General features: G+C 37.6%; 1 protein-coding gene across 1 annotated transcript; it reads right to left on the bottom strand.

The window, feature by feature from the left end:
• Positions 1 to 10,214: 10,214 nt before the first annotated feature.
• Positions 10,215 to 13,191, bottom strand: LOC139729360 (uncharacterized). Its single transcript, XM_071640291.1, has 3 exons — positions 13,067 to 13,191; positions 12,254 to 12,299; positions 10,215 to 11,362 (listed from the first exon to the last, which is right to left on the bottom strand). Exons 1-3 carry the CDS (start codon positions 13,189 to 13,191, stop codon positions 10,268 to 10,270), a joined length of 1,266 nt encoding a protein of 421 aa, XP_071496392.1. The 3' UTR covers positions 10,215 to 10,267.
• Positions 13,192 to 15,053: the final 1,862 nt, after the last annotated feature.

Raw genomic sequence — 15,053 nt, 5'->3', positions numbered from 1 at the left:
GCTTACGAGTCGCGCCGCTTGGCCGCGTCAAGTTGGCAGTGAAAACAAAGACAATGCGGTTAGCTTGCAGTGATCAGCAAGTTCATCTTTTCTTCTTCGAGATCATCGACATCGGTCCCCTGATCGTTGAATAATATCCTCGTCGTTTGCTCGCACATCGATGATGTTCAATCAACGAAGAGCGAGTCTTCACGTATAACAACGTCTCGGTCCGGTATACACGACTGTAAGTGTAAACTGTTTACACAGACTGGAAAGAAAACCTCATCTCACGTACGGAGTTATTACTAGGTCGAGGTTATTATTTCCACTGGTCTCTGAGGTAATAAGTATCACTTATACATGCCGGTGTTAGTCGCAGCACAAGATACATTCCCTCTCTACACCACGATTGCCGAGATTATAGCGATTACTATGATGGATATGACAACTGCTAATTTTATATATGTTGTGTATCATTATAATTATGTTTATTCCGGTAATGATACATCGTGATTCATATCACTATGGTTAACATGACCATCATGTTAATATACATGAGTATTTTTCACAGCAGTGGTGGTACAGATAATCATTTATTTTGATAGATTATAATAATTCCCAAGGAATAAATCAGGATTCTTTTTTAGTAGGGTTGAGGCAGAACTTCACTACAAGAGATCTTGATATCGATAAACGTAAAACGTGCGCAAGTATAGCAAATATAGAAAGTGTTAAATAAAATCACTACCATATCCAAACGTCTGTAAAGACTATTCGACCACTATACGTCCATGAGAGGAGGGCTAGGAGTACGGAAAACAAATATGTTGGCAGGGGTCAGATCCAAGTTTGGCAGCTCCCCAGGGATACCAATGTTGCTGGCACGAAGCCCAGCGGGGAACATCATAATAAAGTCTTGCCGAGTGCAAATTTCCTCCACGTGTTGTGGCAGACCTATGACTTGACATCTCGTGTTCATGAATGGGGGAAATACTTAGGATCTTTTTTTTTTAATGACAGATTAATCTTAAGCAACTTTGGTATAATCACAGTCACCGCAATCGCCATGTCAGCACCTATTATTAGCCAATCAGCATCGAGCTTGGGATCGAGTCGATTCTTTGCCACCTGACGGATCTCGCACCTGTAAATAATGGACCACAGCCCCAGCCGCAGCACTTTGTCGTAGCCGAGATGGGGAGCCGACTTTAAATCAGAAAACAATCTGTGTCCATGAAATGCCATATCTGTTATTGTTGGTAAGGGTGCATCCTTCTACAAAATATAGGTTTCCACTGGAGGCCGGACAAATTTTCTCTTGAATTTAGGGGAGTATTTTGTTTTGTCTGATTGGTGGAATCTTACTTCCACAACTTCTTTACGGACCTCTAAGCATAGCCTTGGATAACACTGTGAACACTGTAGAACGGAAGCAACGACAAACAAACAAACAAAATAGTAGTAGTAATAATAACAATAATAATAAGAATAATGATAATGACAATAATAATAATAATGATAATAGTAACAATAGATATGATAATAATAATAATAATAAGAACAATGATAATAATAATAATGATAATAATAAAACAATAATCACATTAATAAAATAATAATAAAAACAAAACAAAAACTATGGAAACACGAAATCCCACAACGAAACAAAACAAAATTTAACACAGACACAATAACTAGAGTTGGCTTAATCAAATACAAACATGAAAGATATTAAGTCTTTCGTGTATTTCACATTATTCTGTATTATTTGCAATTTCAAACGCGTGACTTTGATAGAGAATAAATTACCAACAGGTGAGTGACCTATATTCTCTGCCCCCTCCCCCGTTTCCCCTTCCCTTTCCCTCTCTCAAATAGTGATCTGATCACGCGCCAGCGTATAAGTTTATTATACAGTGTGTCCCACCCCCCCCCCCAAAAAAATACAATAATACAATCGGATTTCTGCATTGATAACTTTCAAAATAAACAATCTGAATGCTATTTCATGGAATGAAACTACAACCTCTTCCCTACATTTTGCAGAAAATCCATTCAATATAGTGAAGGGGTCATAAAGAAATGATGGATTATTGTTAAGTATGTCATGGGTCCGTTTCTTCCAAGTTCAAGACTCGGAATCATGCTCTTGGAAAGAGAATGCAATGAACAGAACTTGGAGGGGAGGGATCCTTGACACGCTTTACAGCGATCCTCATTTCTCTTGGACTACTGAAGCAAGTTGGATGGTGTTTTCTGTAAGATGTATATAGGTAATACGTTTTAGCTTAAAGGACAAGTTCACCTTCATAAAGATAAGGATTGAGAGAATGTAGCAATATTAGTAGAATACATCATTCAAAGTTTGAGGAAAATCAGACAATCCGTTCAAAAGTTATGAATTTTTGAAGTTTTCGTGCAGTACCCGCTGGATGAGAAGACTACTGCAGTGTATGAATAACTTAGATGTCACATGCGTACAACAATATAAGGAAAATATAAAGAGAATTTCACAAAATTCCATCTTTTGAAAAAAGTACACATTCCCCTGACTTGTTACCGACAAATGTTATGGGTAATATTATTCCCCCTGCCTTTAGAAAGAGGCAAGTCAAGTGCTCTTTTATTATGCGAAAAAAGTGAAAATATGTTGAATTTTCTTTTACATTTTCTTTATACTGTTGTACGCATATGACTCACAAGCTGTAGTAGTCTCCTCATCCAGCGGTTCCAACACAAAAATTTTAAAAATTCATAACTTTTGCATCGATTGTCCAATTTTCCTCAAACTTTCACTGATGTGTTCTACTAATATTGTTGCATTTTCTCAATCCTTATGTTTATGAAGGTGAACTTGTCCTTTAATATCTCGAAATTGCATTTGGATTGATTCTCTATTTCTAAAGTTGTCGTTGCTGAAAGTCCGATTGTATTTTTTTTTTACGTGATATACAGTACTGTGGTCATGAGATGATAAAAATAGAAAAGCGACTTCTCTTGGTGGCAAGAATTCTCCAAGGTTAAAAACATAAATTACTTTCTATTCGATTTGTTTCACCACAGCTCTACACAACATTCAGTCACCTCCACGTAGGCTGTGAGTGTGAGGTACCATCGCTCTGAATTACTAGTAAATAAAAAATGGAAATTTGGGAATACCAAATAATCTTGGAATACAAACATTACTAAAAAGCAATTTTTCTTCTAGAAGAATGTCCCTGAAATAACTCTTGATGTATGTATGCTGATGTTTCTTCCTAATTCGATTCTGACGTGGTTGTGATTTCTTTTTGTCTTTGTGTTTAGATAAGGGCGCCTAGCTTGTCATAAGATTTCTCTTAAATATACATAAGGGCGCCTAGCTTGTGATAAGATTTCTCATAGATATACAAAGCAAAATGTAAACGTGTGCGAATAGTTATTATTCACAAGCACGCGAACACGCACGCACACACACACACACATACACCGAGAAAGAAACCCTTGGGTTTCATGACAGAATTTACCCGTCAACGCTGCTGAATGACAGATGTCGTTTCTGAGGATGTGTTGATGTTTTTCATGCTCAGCGACAATGTGCCCAGACAATCATGTCGTGACATTATCATGTGTTTGAACGTAGCTGGCGCTATTCTCGACCACTTCTCCGTACAGTTAAAGTTTCAACTATCCTCAACATTCTATTAAATGCATAGCATGCATGGTAATCAGGATTCTTTTATTCGCAAACAAACTTGTGCATGGCAATAATTGGCAATCCGACCACGAGTGCACTGTACAGTGCACACCCGTTATAAGGATCACGGTTATAATGAAATTCCAGTTACAACGAAGTAAAAATTCAGGCCGCAACATTATCCACCCTTATGTTTTTTATTATTCATTTCAAACAGATTTTTCTGAACCAGTGTATAAATGCTATCATGCCCCTGATATACTAAGTATGTGGTTTGAAGTCATGAATTTGTACAATATATTTGAAGAGTTTTATTGCTAAACCTATAATTCTTGTCAAGCTAAGATATTGGCTAGTATAGGTAATGAAAAACAAAAAAATTACTATGAAAATATGATATATTTTCAATAATAACTGCAAGAATATTTCTTGCTATGCTACAAGTGAGGCATCACTGGAAAGGTTTTACTTTGATCTGTCTGATGATGGACTTTATATACTCACAAATGTTTGAAATTAGTACCTAGTCCATTTTCAAATCAAACTCTTAATTTCTCAGCAACTACTTAGCCTACTATCAAAATGTTGACAAGTCTATTTCCCTTCCCCCCCAAAAAAGAAAGAGAATCTGCATTTTGTTGGTGAAATTTCAAAGAAATAACATAGATCACACAATTGCACTGTTGAGCCCTTTAAACTGGCAGCCAACAATTTAGGACAATATCTGAATTATTTCACATCACACCTCAAAAAGTGCACTGTAATAAGTGCTATATTGTACAGAAGCAGACTAAAACATGAGAAGAATATGGGTCAAAGTGAAAAAAAAAGGTTTATTCATCTTCCACATGACTATACCTCCACATTTTTCAGTTGAAACATGAATAGAATTTGCATGTCTACATGTGCAGTAATCTGCATATTTCATAAATCAAAGTAAATGCAAAAATATGATACTTAACTCAGTTCTACATAGCACCATTAATACACTAGGGAATAGAGCACCAAAGTCTATGTACCATCACCATTGAAAAATATCTATTTTATTCATTCATGGCTAAGCACATCACAACCTTCTATCAATGCTGAAGAATTGCAATAAGAATAATACTGTCCCTATTCTTCTTTCCCTTAAAAGTTGTTTAGAACAAATGAAATCTTTTGAAAACATAATGAGAACTGAATAAAAATAAACTTACATTTATTGAATAAAGATTATATGAGTATGTACAGACTCTAAATCCCTGATACAGATCTCTTCTGACCAAAAATCACTTAATAATACCCAACATATATATTACAATAAATAGAATGATAGAAATAATACTAATATGGAATACTTTTCTATCAACATGACAATTTAGGCCTCCATGCCTAGAAAATAAACAAATTTATGAAAACAAATACTACAGTTAGTCCATATATAGTTCAACTGTTTTCATCTCAAGGTTTTGCCTACATGAAGGTACACTGTGCTAGAATCCACTGCATTTTAAGAGGATATTCTACACATGTCCAAAGAAAATAATAATAATGCCTGTTACTTCTGTACACCAAACACCAAAGAACTTTTCATCTAATTCACCTACACAGTCAAGCTGTGTTAGATGATTTCATCGCCATGGCAACATGCGAATTTTCAATCCACTATTTAGAAATGCAATCAACGTTTAGTACTGATACCATTGACCTTCCTAAAAAAATTGTGAATATGTTGAATACAAACAATCAGAACTGAACAATCACAATGACCTGAACCCTTGGAGGAAATAATTTAACTCTTTATGTGCCATGGTGGAAACCCCCTGTGTGCCACAATATTGTGAGACACCAACATAGTCATGCTTTGAGATAACATTCTGTTTTTCAAGTCTATGTATTTCAATAAATTTTTGCTAAGCAGGACAAATAGTGTGCAAAGTTGTGGAGAAAATGTCTAGCTTTGCTTTGATGTATCATAGTTTATGACAAATCAATGATTGTTTTTCTTTCACATGGCCAGTAGCTACATTACTGTAAAGGCATGTTTTTTTGCAAACAAAACAAAGGCAGAAACTTACAAATTACACACAAATCCAGTAGAGAACATCGCTTGATTGTAAATCACCACATAAAATGCAAGCTATCTGTGAGAGGAACGGAAGCGCGAGTAACACTTTCATTGTACCGCGGCATTTGGCGATTTATCAATCAGAATGGGCGGGTTTGTGCATTTATGCACAATGCGAAGTTGGCACGCCATTGACTGAGTCGGGCATGCAAATATGGCACATAAAGAGTTAATGTCCTGTCATGATATTGGAGACACATTCTTTTCTCACCCTTTTTGCATTGCATCCCCCAATTATCTGCTTGTAAGAGTAAGGCTGACAACTCAATAAAAATTGCATCCATAAATGCTAAGAATGGTGCACACTATGTTTTTACAAGTGCCTGTTTAAATAAAAGTTAGGAAAAGATGGACAACAATTGTCATGGCAACAGCTCACACCCATGCAAAGATGCCTCCAAGGACAGGAAAGGATAGGTGCCCCTTTTCACTGCCCCTTGGAAATAATTTGCAAGCATTATTTTGAATCGAATTCCCAAACTTCAAGTCTGGCCACGATGTGGATAATAGCAACACTGAAATTAGATGCATTACTATTTAAAGTATCTGGTCCCGTTTTAATTTTATGCCCAAATTTTTACGTCTACATAGCTCTTATCTGCAAAACTGAGTTTATGAATGGGGCCCTACATTCACTAGAGATGAAAAGAACTCATGTTTAACCCGTTGAAGACAAGTCCCCGAGTATGTACTCAGGCAGGTGTCTATGGAAAATGCGTGTTGAAGCAAAATCAGTCTGTCCTCAATGGTTAACCTTCACTCTTCTAGTACTGTCAAAGTGGAATACTTCCCTTCAAGGTGATTTTCACAAATTTCTACTAATATACACTAGCATGGAATGTGTGTGTGCTGTCCTCATCATTCTGTTTATAACAACTCAACTGGACAGTTTTATCAGTCGGTGAAATAAAAAAAACTTGCAAAACTAAATTTGCTCTGCCGAGACTGACAAATCTGGGTAAGTTGTATTCTACAGTGGTGTGAATGGGAAACAGAGTTGTGTTCTAACAAATTAAAGGGATTGTATTTTTGGTGAGGTAATGAAAAACCTCTTATGAAATATGAAAGAGCATGTAACTTTATGAGGAATTCAACGTTTATTTGATGAAAATTGGTTTTGAAAAAGCTGAGTTATCCAAAAAAAGCGATTCTAATAAAGTGTGGGACCCACACTTTCACACGATCGCTTTGTTTTACCTTGTTTTTGGATGTTTCCGTCATTCCAAACCCGATTTCCATCAAGTAAACTTTGAATTCCTCTTAAAATGGTATGCTCTGTACTATTTCATAAGAGTTTTCTTGGTATCTCGCAAAAAGTTAAAAGCCCAATTCTCACCTCCACCAAAACTGTACTATCCCTTTAATAATGAAAAAGAACCTATGCTGCATTAGGAACTCGCGGAGGACAAATCTCACTGTCCAGCTACAAGGACTCTTGATACATATAAGAGAATGAATGGATGCCAACAACAACTACATTACAACCAACTCAACATACTAAATTAAACCACAATGTCACATGACAAGTTAGATGCATTTGAGTGTAAGGAATGCATAATGTACTTATAATACAACCAAAGAATACTGTAGTGTAATATCATACTGCTAGACCCGTATGGATATTGAATCAGGATTTTACCAGCCATTCTGATCACAGAAGCTGTCAGTAGCTTGTCCCTCATCCTTCTGAATACTGTTCATATAAAAATATTCAAGGTGCCATTTTAATCTGACAGTCTCAAAATTTGCCTTGACCAGTCAGAAGAGCCAATGAATGACTAGACAAACACTTCGTCAACTGACCACATATTGAAACAGTTGTTATGAAAAGGCCTTGGCACATCATTGAGACACGGTAAGAGCAACGGTCCAGTATTTTGCTATGGTGAGCTAAAAGAAACCATGTCTGGTTCTGTTACAATATCACTTTCCTGCTAAATATTTTGTTACAAAATAAATCTTCAACTGGTGTTTTTGTTGCTCTTGATTTTGACATAAGAATACAATTTTTTTAGAATTTGTACCGAATCATTCATTTTTCAAAATCAAAACCAGATATGATTTCTATTTTGTCCACAATTGCAAAACCCCCTCCCCCCCCCACAAAAAACAAAACCCCCAAAAACCTGAACTGTTGTCGTTACCATGCTCCTTGCGCCACGGCCTTTAATGCTTCCATTAATTCAGAAACTAGGGCATCAATGAAGCCTAATCTATAACATGAGTAATATGTTACAGAGTTTTTGTCCTACTTGTGTTACTGAAAAAATGACTCGAACAAGTTACTAACTTTGATAAGTTAATTGATTTTCTAAGAACTATAAAAGAAAAGCTTCATCATTTTTGTGTGCGGGAGAAGATTACAATGGCACATGAATGTAAAAAGTTTAAGTTATGATTTCTTTAACCCGTTGAGGACGAGTCCCGAGTATACTCGGGCAGGTGTCTATGGAAAATGTGTGTTGTAGCAAAACAGTCCGTCCTCAATGGGTTAACCCTAACTTACCTGGGGGGGGGGGGGGGGGGGGGCATAATGGCCCCCCCCTCGACAAATTCCGCGACCATTCCGCCGCGCAAAACTTTTTGACCGCGCCGCTCGCTGACTTTTTACTTTCAGGTCTCGCGCAACTTTTGAGACCTAATTTGTCGCGACCGGGCATACCGTTCCGAAGCCACGCCCCTTCAAAAAATTTTCATCAACCCCAAAATTGCTCAAAAACAAGTCAATACAAATTGTGTTTTTTCAATTAATTCATATAAAGATTCATATTTTTAATTTTAACGGGTGAAATAAATTTATTTTAGTATAATTATGCTTCTAAAGATGTGTATGACAAATTCTGCTGAAAAAAACAACAAAAACAAAAGTTCCAAAAAACAAAGAAATACATAAAAAATGATAAAACAATAAAAAACATGAGAAATTAATTTTGATGCTGAATTTTTTTTTACGCACAAATGTTCGGAATGTCACTAGGAATATTTACAACAAAAATCAGCATTCCATAACCGTTTATACGCCACTTACAGACGAAAATGAGGTTTTTTGCATATATTTGCATAATTAATTTAAAATAAAAAATGCAACTTTTTTGAAAATTTAACTTAATAGTCTTGTAGATTACATCCGGCTTTATGTTCATGCAAAATTTTGCGGCAATCGCGCGATCAACGGCCGAGATCTGAAGGGGGGGCCATAATGGCCCCCCCAGGAATTCAAGCTTGCTAAATAGCCCAGGTAAGTTAGGGTTAAGAAATCGATATGATAAGATAAGTGAGACCAGTTTCAAAATAATTTAGTGGCGTTACAGTGCACTGGTTGGTTTAAGATAAGTGGAATGGGAGCTCAGTGTGCAAACTACACTGAGAGCTGCAACCTGCTGCATGCTATAAACACAGAATAGAGGATGATACACACAAGATAAAAGTTCTGTAATCACTGCTGAACTGGAGCACCATAAAGTGTTTGGAATGTAATGTTTGAAATGTGAAACTTTGCATCTATAGAATGAATACATTCCTTGAAAGAGTTTCCTCTTCAATACAGTTTGCAATCCTAGTTAATTGCAATAAAAGCAATGCCCATGGATAAAGCCACAAGTAAACAGCCAATCAGTAATGAATCTTTGTATTGTTGCTGCAGCAACTACCATTAGTACAATTTACAACTAGAGAAGCACTCTGAGAGCGCAGACCTCCGCCAAGCATGCAGCCCATTTTCACCCGGACTGATCTTGTCCTTCCACAGAGATCAGTGATTTCCACCCATACGTACTGCATTGTGTGCTGAAAGCCGCCCGATTATACAATATAGAAGCCTTTGTTACGTCATAAACCCTCAGCTGCACAGTGTGCCTCGCCCTAGCAGAAACTAGAGCACGCACTTTAGTGTGCGCATGCAAACCTCAAATACGCGCAGCCTGAACTCTCAAGTTCATTGACCCTACCTGCCAAAATATCCAAATCCTTCATAAATTCCCCCAAAATTCTCGGATCACTACCAAAAGTTAATCGTTGGTTACTTGTGTCATTCTCAATCTTTCCTACAAGTTTCATCCCAATCCGTTAACTATTTTTTTGAGTTATTTTGCACACGGACAAACAAACTAACGAACTAACAAACAAACCAACGGTAACCAAAACATAACCTCCCCCCTTGGCGGAGGTAATAATCACAAATTTCTTCATGAAACAGGCCCCTGGTATAGAAGTACACTTTCTTAAAACCAGAACCTCCCTGAGAAGAACAGCCACATGGAAAGCTTTTTTTTTTTTTTTTGGAAAGATTGATGAGAAATTTAGAGCTAGTTACACTCTGACTCTGAGGATTGTGAAATCTTAACAGAATATTTATGATTTTATGCTCTCATGGAAAGCAGATATAGTCATAAATAAAGTTTTCACGTTTGAAAGGATGTGAAGAATAACTTCAGATTGTTGCTCTGTTGTTGTGCTTGATGATTTCAAAAGCTGCAATATTAGAGATGAATTCTCCTTACTTACTTCATCTCCATTTGCCTTTTGTGTATCTCACAGTGTCTGTTTAGCTTGGACTTTTCTCGGAATTTTTTCCCACATGTGCGGCATGAATGCAGCTTTTCAACTATAGGCATCAAACTGTGCGTCTTGATGTGTCTATTGAGTTTGGACTTCTCGCGGAATGCCTTCCCACACTCGTCGCACGTGTGAGGCTTTTCTCCTGAGTGAATCATTTGGTGTCGGTTGAGGTCGTTCTTACCGCTGAAGCACTTCCCGCAACTCTGGCAGACGTAGGGCTTCTCCCCAGTGTGAACACGTTCATGGATGATGAGGTTGGAGCGGTCATTAAAGCCGCGCCCGCAGATGTCACAGTGGAACGGCCTTTCCCCTGTGTGCACTCGTATGTGGCGGATGAGCTTGGAGCGAGCCACAAAGGCTTTCCCGCACTCTCCACACTTGTGCCGCTTTTCGATCTCCTGGTTGCTGTGGGCATCGAGGTGTACCATCAACCCCTTCCTGCTCTCAAAAGTCTTGCCACACTCGTCACAGGCCCACAGCTCCACATGGTGTATCTTGATGTGGTTGTCAAGGAGATGCTGCTGTTGAAAGCTCCGCCCACATTTGCAGGTGAAGAGGTCTTGGTTGTGATGCTGGCGGGAGTGTTCCGCCAAAGCTACCTGCTGCTTGTAAGACTTTCCGCACAACTTACAGCTGAACAACTCCTCCTTTTGGTTTCCATCATCAGTGCATTGATCTGCTTTACAACTCGTACTCAAGTTGATAACACCATTAACTTCTGCATTACAGCATTTACCTTTCGAAGTCTTTCTGCTGAAATTCTCTTCACTGTGGACTTGCATGTGCTTGTCGAGCGTCAAGCGACTGCTGAATGGTGTCCGACAGACACAACACTCAAAGAGGCTGCCAATAAAGTGACCCCTGAAGTGAAGAACCAGGTCTGAGATGCTCTCAAAGTCTTCGTCGCATTCCTCACAGGTGAAAGGGACGGTGGTCACCCGCCGCGACGTGAAGTACTGACCGGAGTTCTTGGTCAGGTAGAGATTCACAGCAGGCTTGTACTTGATGACTTTTTTAGGGGCTAGACTGTTTTCAACCTGAATGTTACGAGAAGAAGGAATTAAAATCAATTAGACAGCATATATGGAGAACTAAGAATTCTGCAAAACCAGACAAGCAAATACACAATACAATTAAAATTCCATACATTCTTCCTATGAGCCTCAGAGTGCTTACAAAATTACATGACTGAAGAATTAATAAACACAATTCAGACAAACAAAAAAGAAACTATGTGCCTCTGTGATATTTTGAGTTGTGGAAAATTGTATTTAGATGCCTGACTTCAAGTTTATACTTACTAGTATTCCCCATCACATACTCGCAGCATAACCACATATGAATAGATGAGTATTGACTTGCATGACAACTATTCACATCTTTTAATGAGTGGAATAGATTTAAGCCTCACAAAAGATAAGCTTTTGTGTCACCGTTTCAATTTGTAGATACCAGACACAACACTGGAGACGGATGAGCAGAGATAGAGAGATAGAGAGATAGAGAGAGATAGAAAGAGATAGATAGAGATAGATAGAGATAGAAAGAGATAGATAGAGAGATAGATAGAGATAGAAAGAGATAGATAGAGAGATAGATAGAGATAGAAAGAGAGATAGATAGAGATAGAAAGAGATACAGTGTAGATAGAGAGATAGATAGAGATAGAAAGAGATAGAGAGATAGATAGAGATAGAAAGAGATAGATAGAGAGATAGATAGAAAAAGATAGATAGAAAGAGAAATAAGGAGAATGTCACCATGCAAAGCAGGTGCACAGGAAACTAACAAATCAAACAAATGGAAATACGGTGAAAATGAGTAAACCTACTGCCTATCAAGTTCTGAAATCCCCAATAGATTCTACAGTAGTCCCATCTGGTTCTTACAAAGAAGAAGAAAGTTCCTATATGTACAGCCAAACCTACATAAGGCATCCAATACGGGCACACGTTCTTTAGAGTCGGGTGGCCACTACAGAGAGTTGATGGCCAAAGTGATTTTATCCCATCAAACATGTCTAGGTGATATTACGGATGCATGTTTCCCTGTATAATGCAAGAGGTCATGCATAGTTTGTCATTTATATATTTCATTTTTTCATCTCAGATATATACATGTACTGAGCAGTTGTTTTGAGTCGAGTTTTATGTAATGTTTTGATTGTGACTATTATCAAACGGACCTATCAAACCTGTAGGTCAGTATTGAGACACAGAAATTCTGCTTGAAAGAATGGTCCCTGGATCATATTGGCAATGCATTAAAAAATATTACCCATGGTACTGACAGGGTTCATGCACGGACAGACAAGGATCAACCTAGAATCAATGGGTAATACACATAGTAATGTTGACCCTGGGTAGTTAACCCATTGAGGACGAGTCCTGAGTATACTCGGGCAGGGGTCTCTAGGAAATTCGTGTTGTAGCAAAATAAGTCCATCCTCAATGGATTAATTTGGGCCAATACACATGTTAACTTCGTTTGTATTTCTTAATGTAATTTATGAGAGTATTTTTGTGTGGAATTATGTCCCTCCAAAAGTATGCAAAATCTTAACTCTTATTTAAGTAAGCAACTGGTACTGGAAAAAAACAACAACATATAAATACATCACCAAACAATCCATGTTTAAATATTGCATGTAACATTTCTCAGTCCTGAATGGTGTGTCTTCTCCCATTTTACATAGTGTAAAGGGAGACTTGAGTAGACAGACAGATAAAAAGGTAGGTCACCTTGGCTTCTTGCTTCCTTCGATCCCTGGCCCAGACAAGTCCTTGGGGGGCTGCTTGAAGTCATCTGCTGCCAAATCTGTGCCCTCCCTTGACTCAACTTCAGACTCAGTGCCCTCATTCTTCATGCTCGCCACCCCTTGCACGGCATGAAATCAGTAAACCTACTAGGGTGGAATTGGAATATGTGTTATATTATATGATAATATGAAACACTACAAGATCTCTGCACCCTGACAAAAAGACACAAAATCAGCAGTGCATGCTTGGAGACTTTTACAGCCACTCTGATATGATATGGCATGAAATCAGTACATCTACATGTAGTGGGATGGAATATGGTATTAATAAGACTTATAATACACTCAGCAAAAAAAAAAAGAAAGTAAATGCTTTTTCAAGTTTAGATTTCTCATAAAATAATTGGCTGAAAGCTAATGTATTACATACCATATTGAAGGTAATTTAATTGGCTATCAACCTGGTAGGTCAACAAAAAGGGAAACTTAACGCATGAGTGAACACCTTTGTTTTTCTCTTCCAGGGCACAAAAGTAAAAATTGCAAAACTGAACAAGTTGTCATTCATGCGTATGTGCTCTTCCACAGAACAATAATCTTTGAACAAACAACAAGTTTCACACAAAAAGAAATATGAATTAAGTTGTAAAAGCAAACCTTTGATCTCTATATCTTTAAAGCCTAAAAGACCAATGAAAGCTAAAAATAATGGAGGAAAATAAAGCATCTTATGTCAAATCTAAATTCAAATGAAATAAGAGAAGTAATAATTAACAACGAATGTGCTCACCCATGCGTAAAGTCTTCTTTTCAATTAACCTATGAGCTTAATAGCCAATTAAATTACCTTTTATATGGTATACATACATGGATTTTCATAAAAATCTTCTATGAAAAATATGACCTAGAAAAAGTGTTTACTTTCTTTTTTTGCTGAGTGTATGAAGCAGCAGAAGATCTCTCCACCCTGAAAAAAGACACAAAATCAGCAGTTCATGCTTGGAGACTTTTATAGCCACTCTGATATGAGATGGCATGAAATCTGTACATCTAGTTGGGTGGAATATATGGTATTAATAAGACTTAGAATATGAAGCAGTAGAAGATCTCTCCACCCCGAAAAAAGACACTCAATCAGCAGTTCATGCTTGGAGACTTTTATAGCCACTCTGATATGATACAGCATGAAATCGGTACATCTACTAGTGGGGTGGAATAGCCTATGGCTATATATGGTATTAAAGACTTATAATATGAAGCAGTAAGATCTCTCCATCCTGAAAAAAAAAAGACACTAAATCAGCAGTGCATGCTTGGAGAGTTTGTGGTCACTTTGATATTCAGGGTGAGGTCAGTTCCTGGTTGGCACATTGAATTTGGAGACATAATTATGGTAGTGTGACATCAAACAACAGATGAACTGTATAATGGTCTAGGTATGGGTACAGTATCAACTCGGGTAGTACTCCGTTAGCATCAATAATCATTCTACAGTGTGACAGTGCTACACGGTATTGAAATTCATTATTGTGAGAATGCATTTTTGTCCAAAATTTACAGCAGGTTTTGTACAGGTAAGCTCTTATCAAATTGTTATCATTTTATTTTTAATTTGTAGTTGTAATTTACTAATTAACTGCCTACCAAATAAAAAAAAAATGCAAGAAAGCAGTAAATTTACTGATAATTCATCACACTGATTAAATCATAAAATAGGCCCTCTAGCTACACATCATTAAATTAACTTCTGACACCCAGACTTCAGACAAAAAATGAAAAATAATGTAGGGCCTATGGGATAAGTCCCTTCTCAATACAATGTGCTCTGTTATACCAGGGAGGTGCTTTCCTCTCACCCCCCCCCCCCCCCCCCCCCGGCTATACACGTAGGCCTCTTAAACGTTAACTATACACAGCCCTGTCGCTGTACACAAGTGTCGGGCTAGCCCCGGAGACCAAACGCTGCACGT

Source organism: Diadema antillarum, unplaced genomic scaffold (genome assembly GCF_040938485.1).
Source record: "Diadema antillarum isolate AM-2024a unplaced genomic scaffold, OU_Dant_1.0 scf00000020, whole genome shotgun sequence".
Lineage (NCBI taxonomy): Eukaryota > Metazoa > Echinodermata > Echinoidea > Diadematoida > Diadematidae > Diadema > Diadema antillarum.
The sequence above is the reverse complement of the archived record's forward strand: the minus strand, read 5'-3'. Positions and strand labels throughout refer to the sequence as shown.

Coding starts and splice junctions, on each gene's coding strand:
- LOC139729360 (XM_071640291.1), bottom strand. CDS start 13,191: ATGAAGAATGAGGGCACTGAGTCTGAAGTTGAGTCAAGGGAGGGCACA. Junction 12,300..13,066: donor GAAGGAAGCAAGAAGCCAAG/GTGACCTACCTT, acceptor AACTCTCTGTAG/TGGCCACCCGACTCTAAAGA. Junction 11,363..12,253: donor GCCCGTATTGGATGCCTTAT/GTAGGTTTGGCT, acceptor CGTAACATTCAG/GTTGAAAACAGTCTAGCCCC.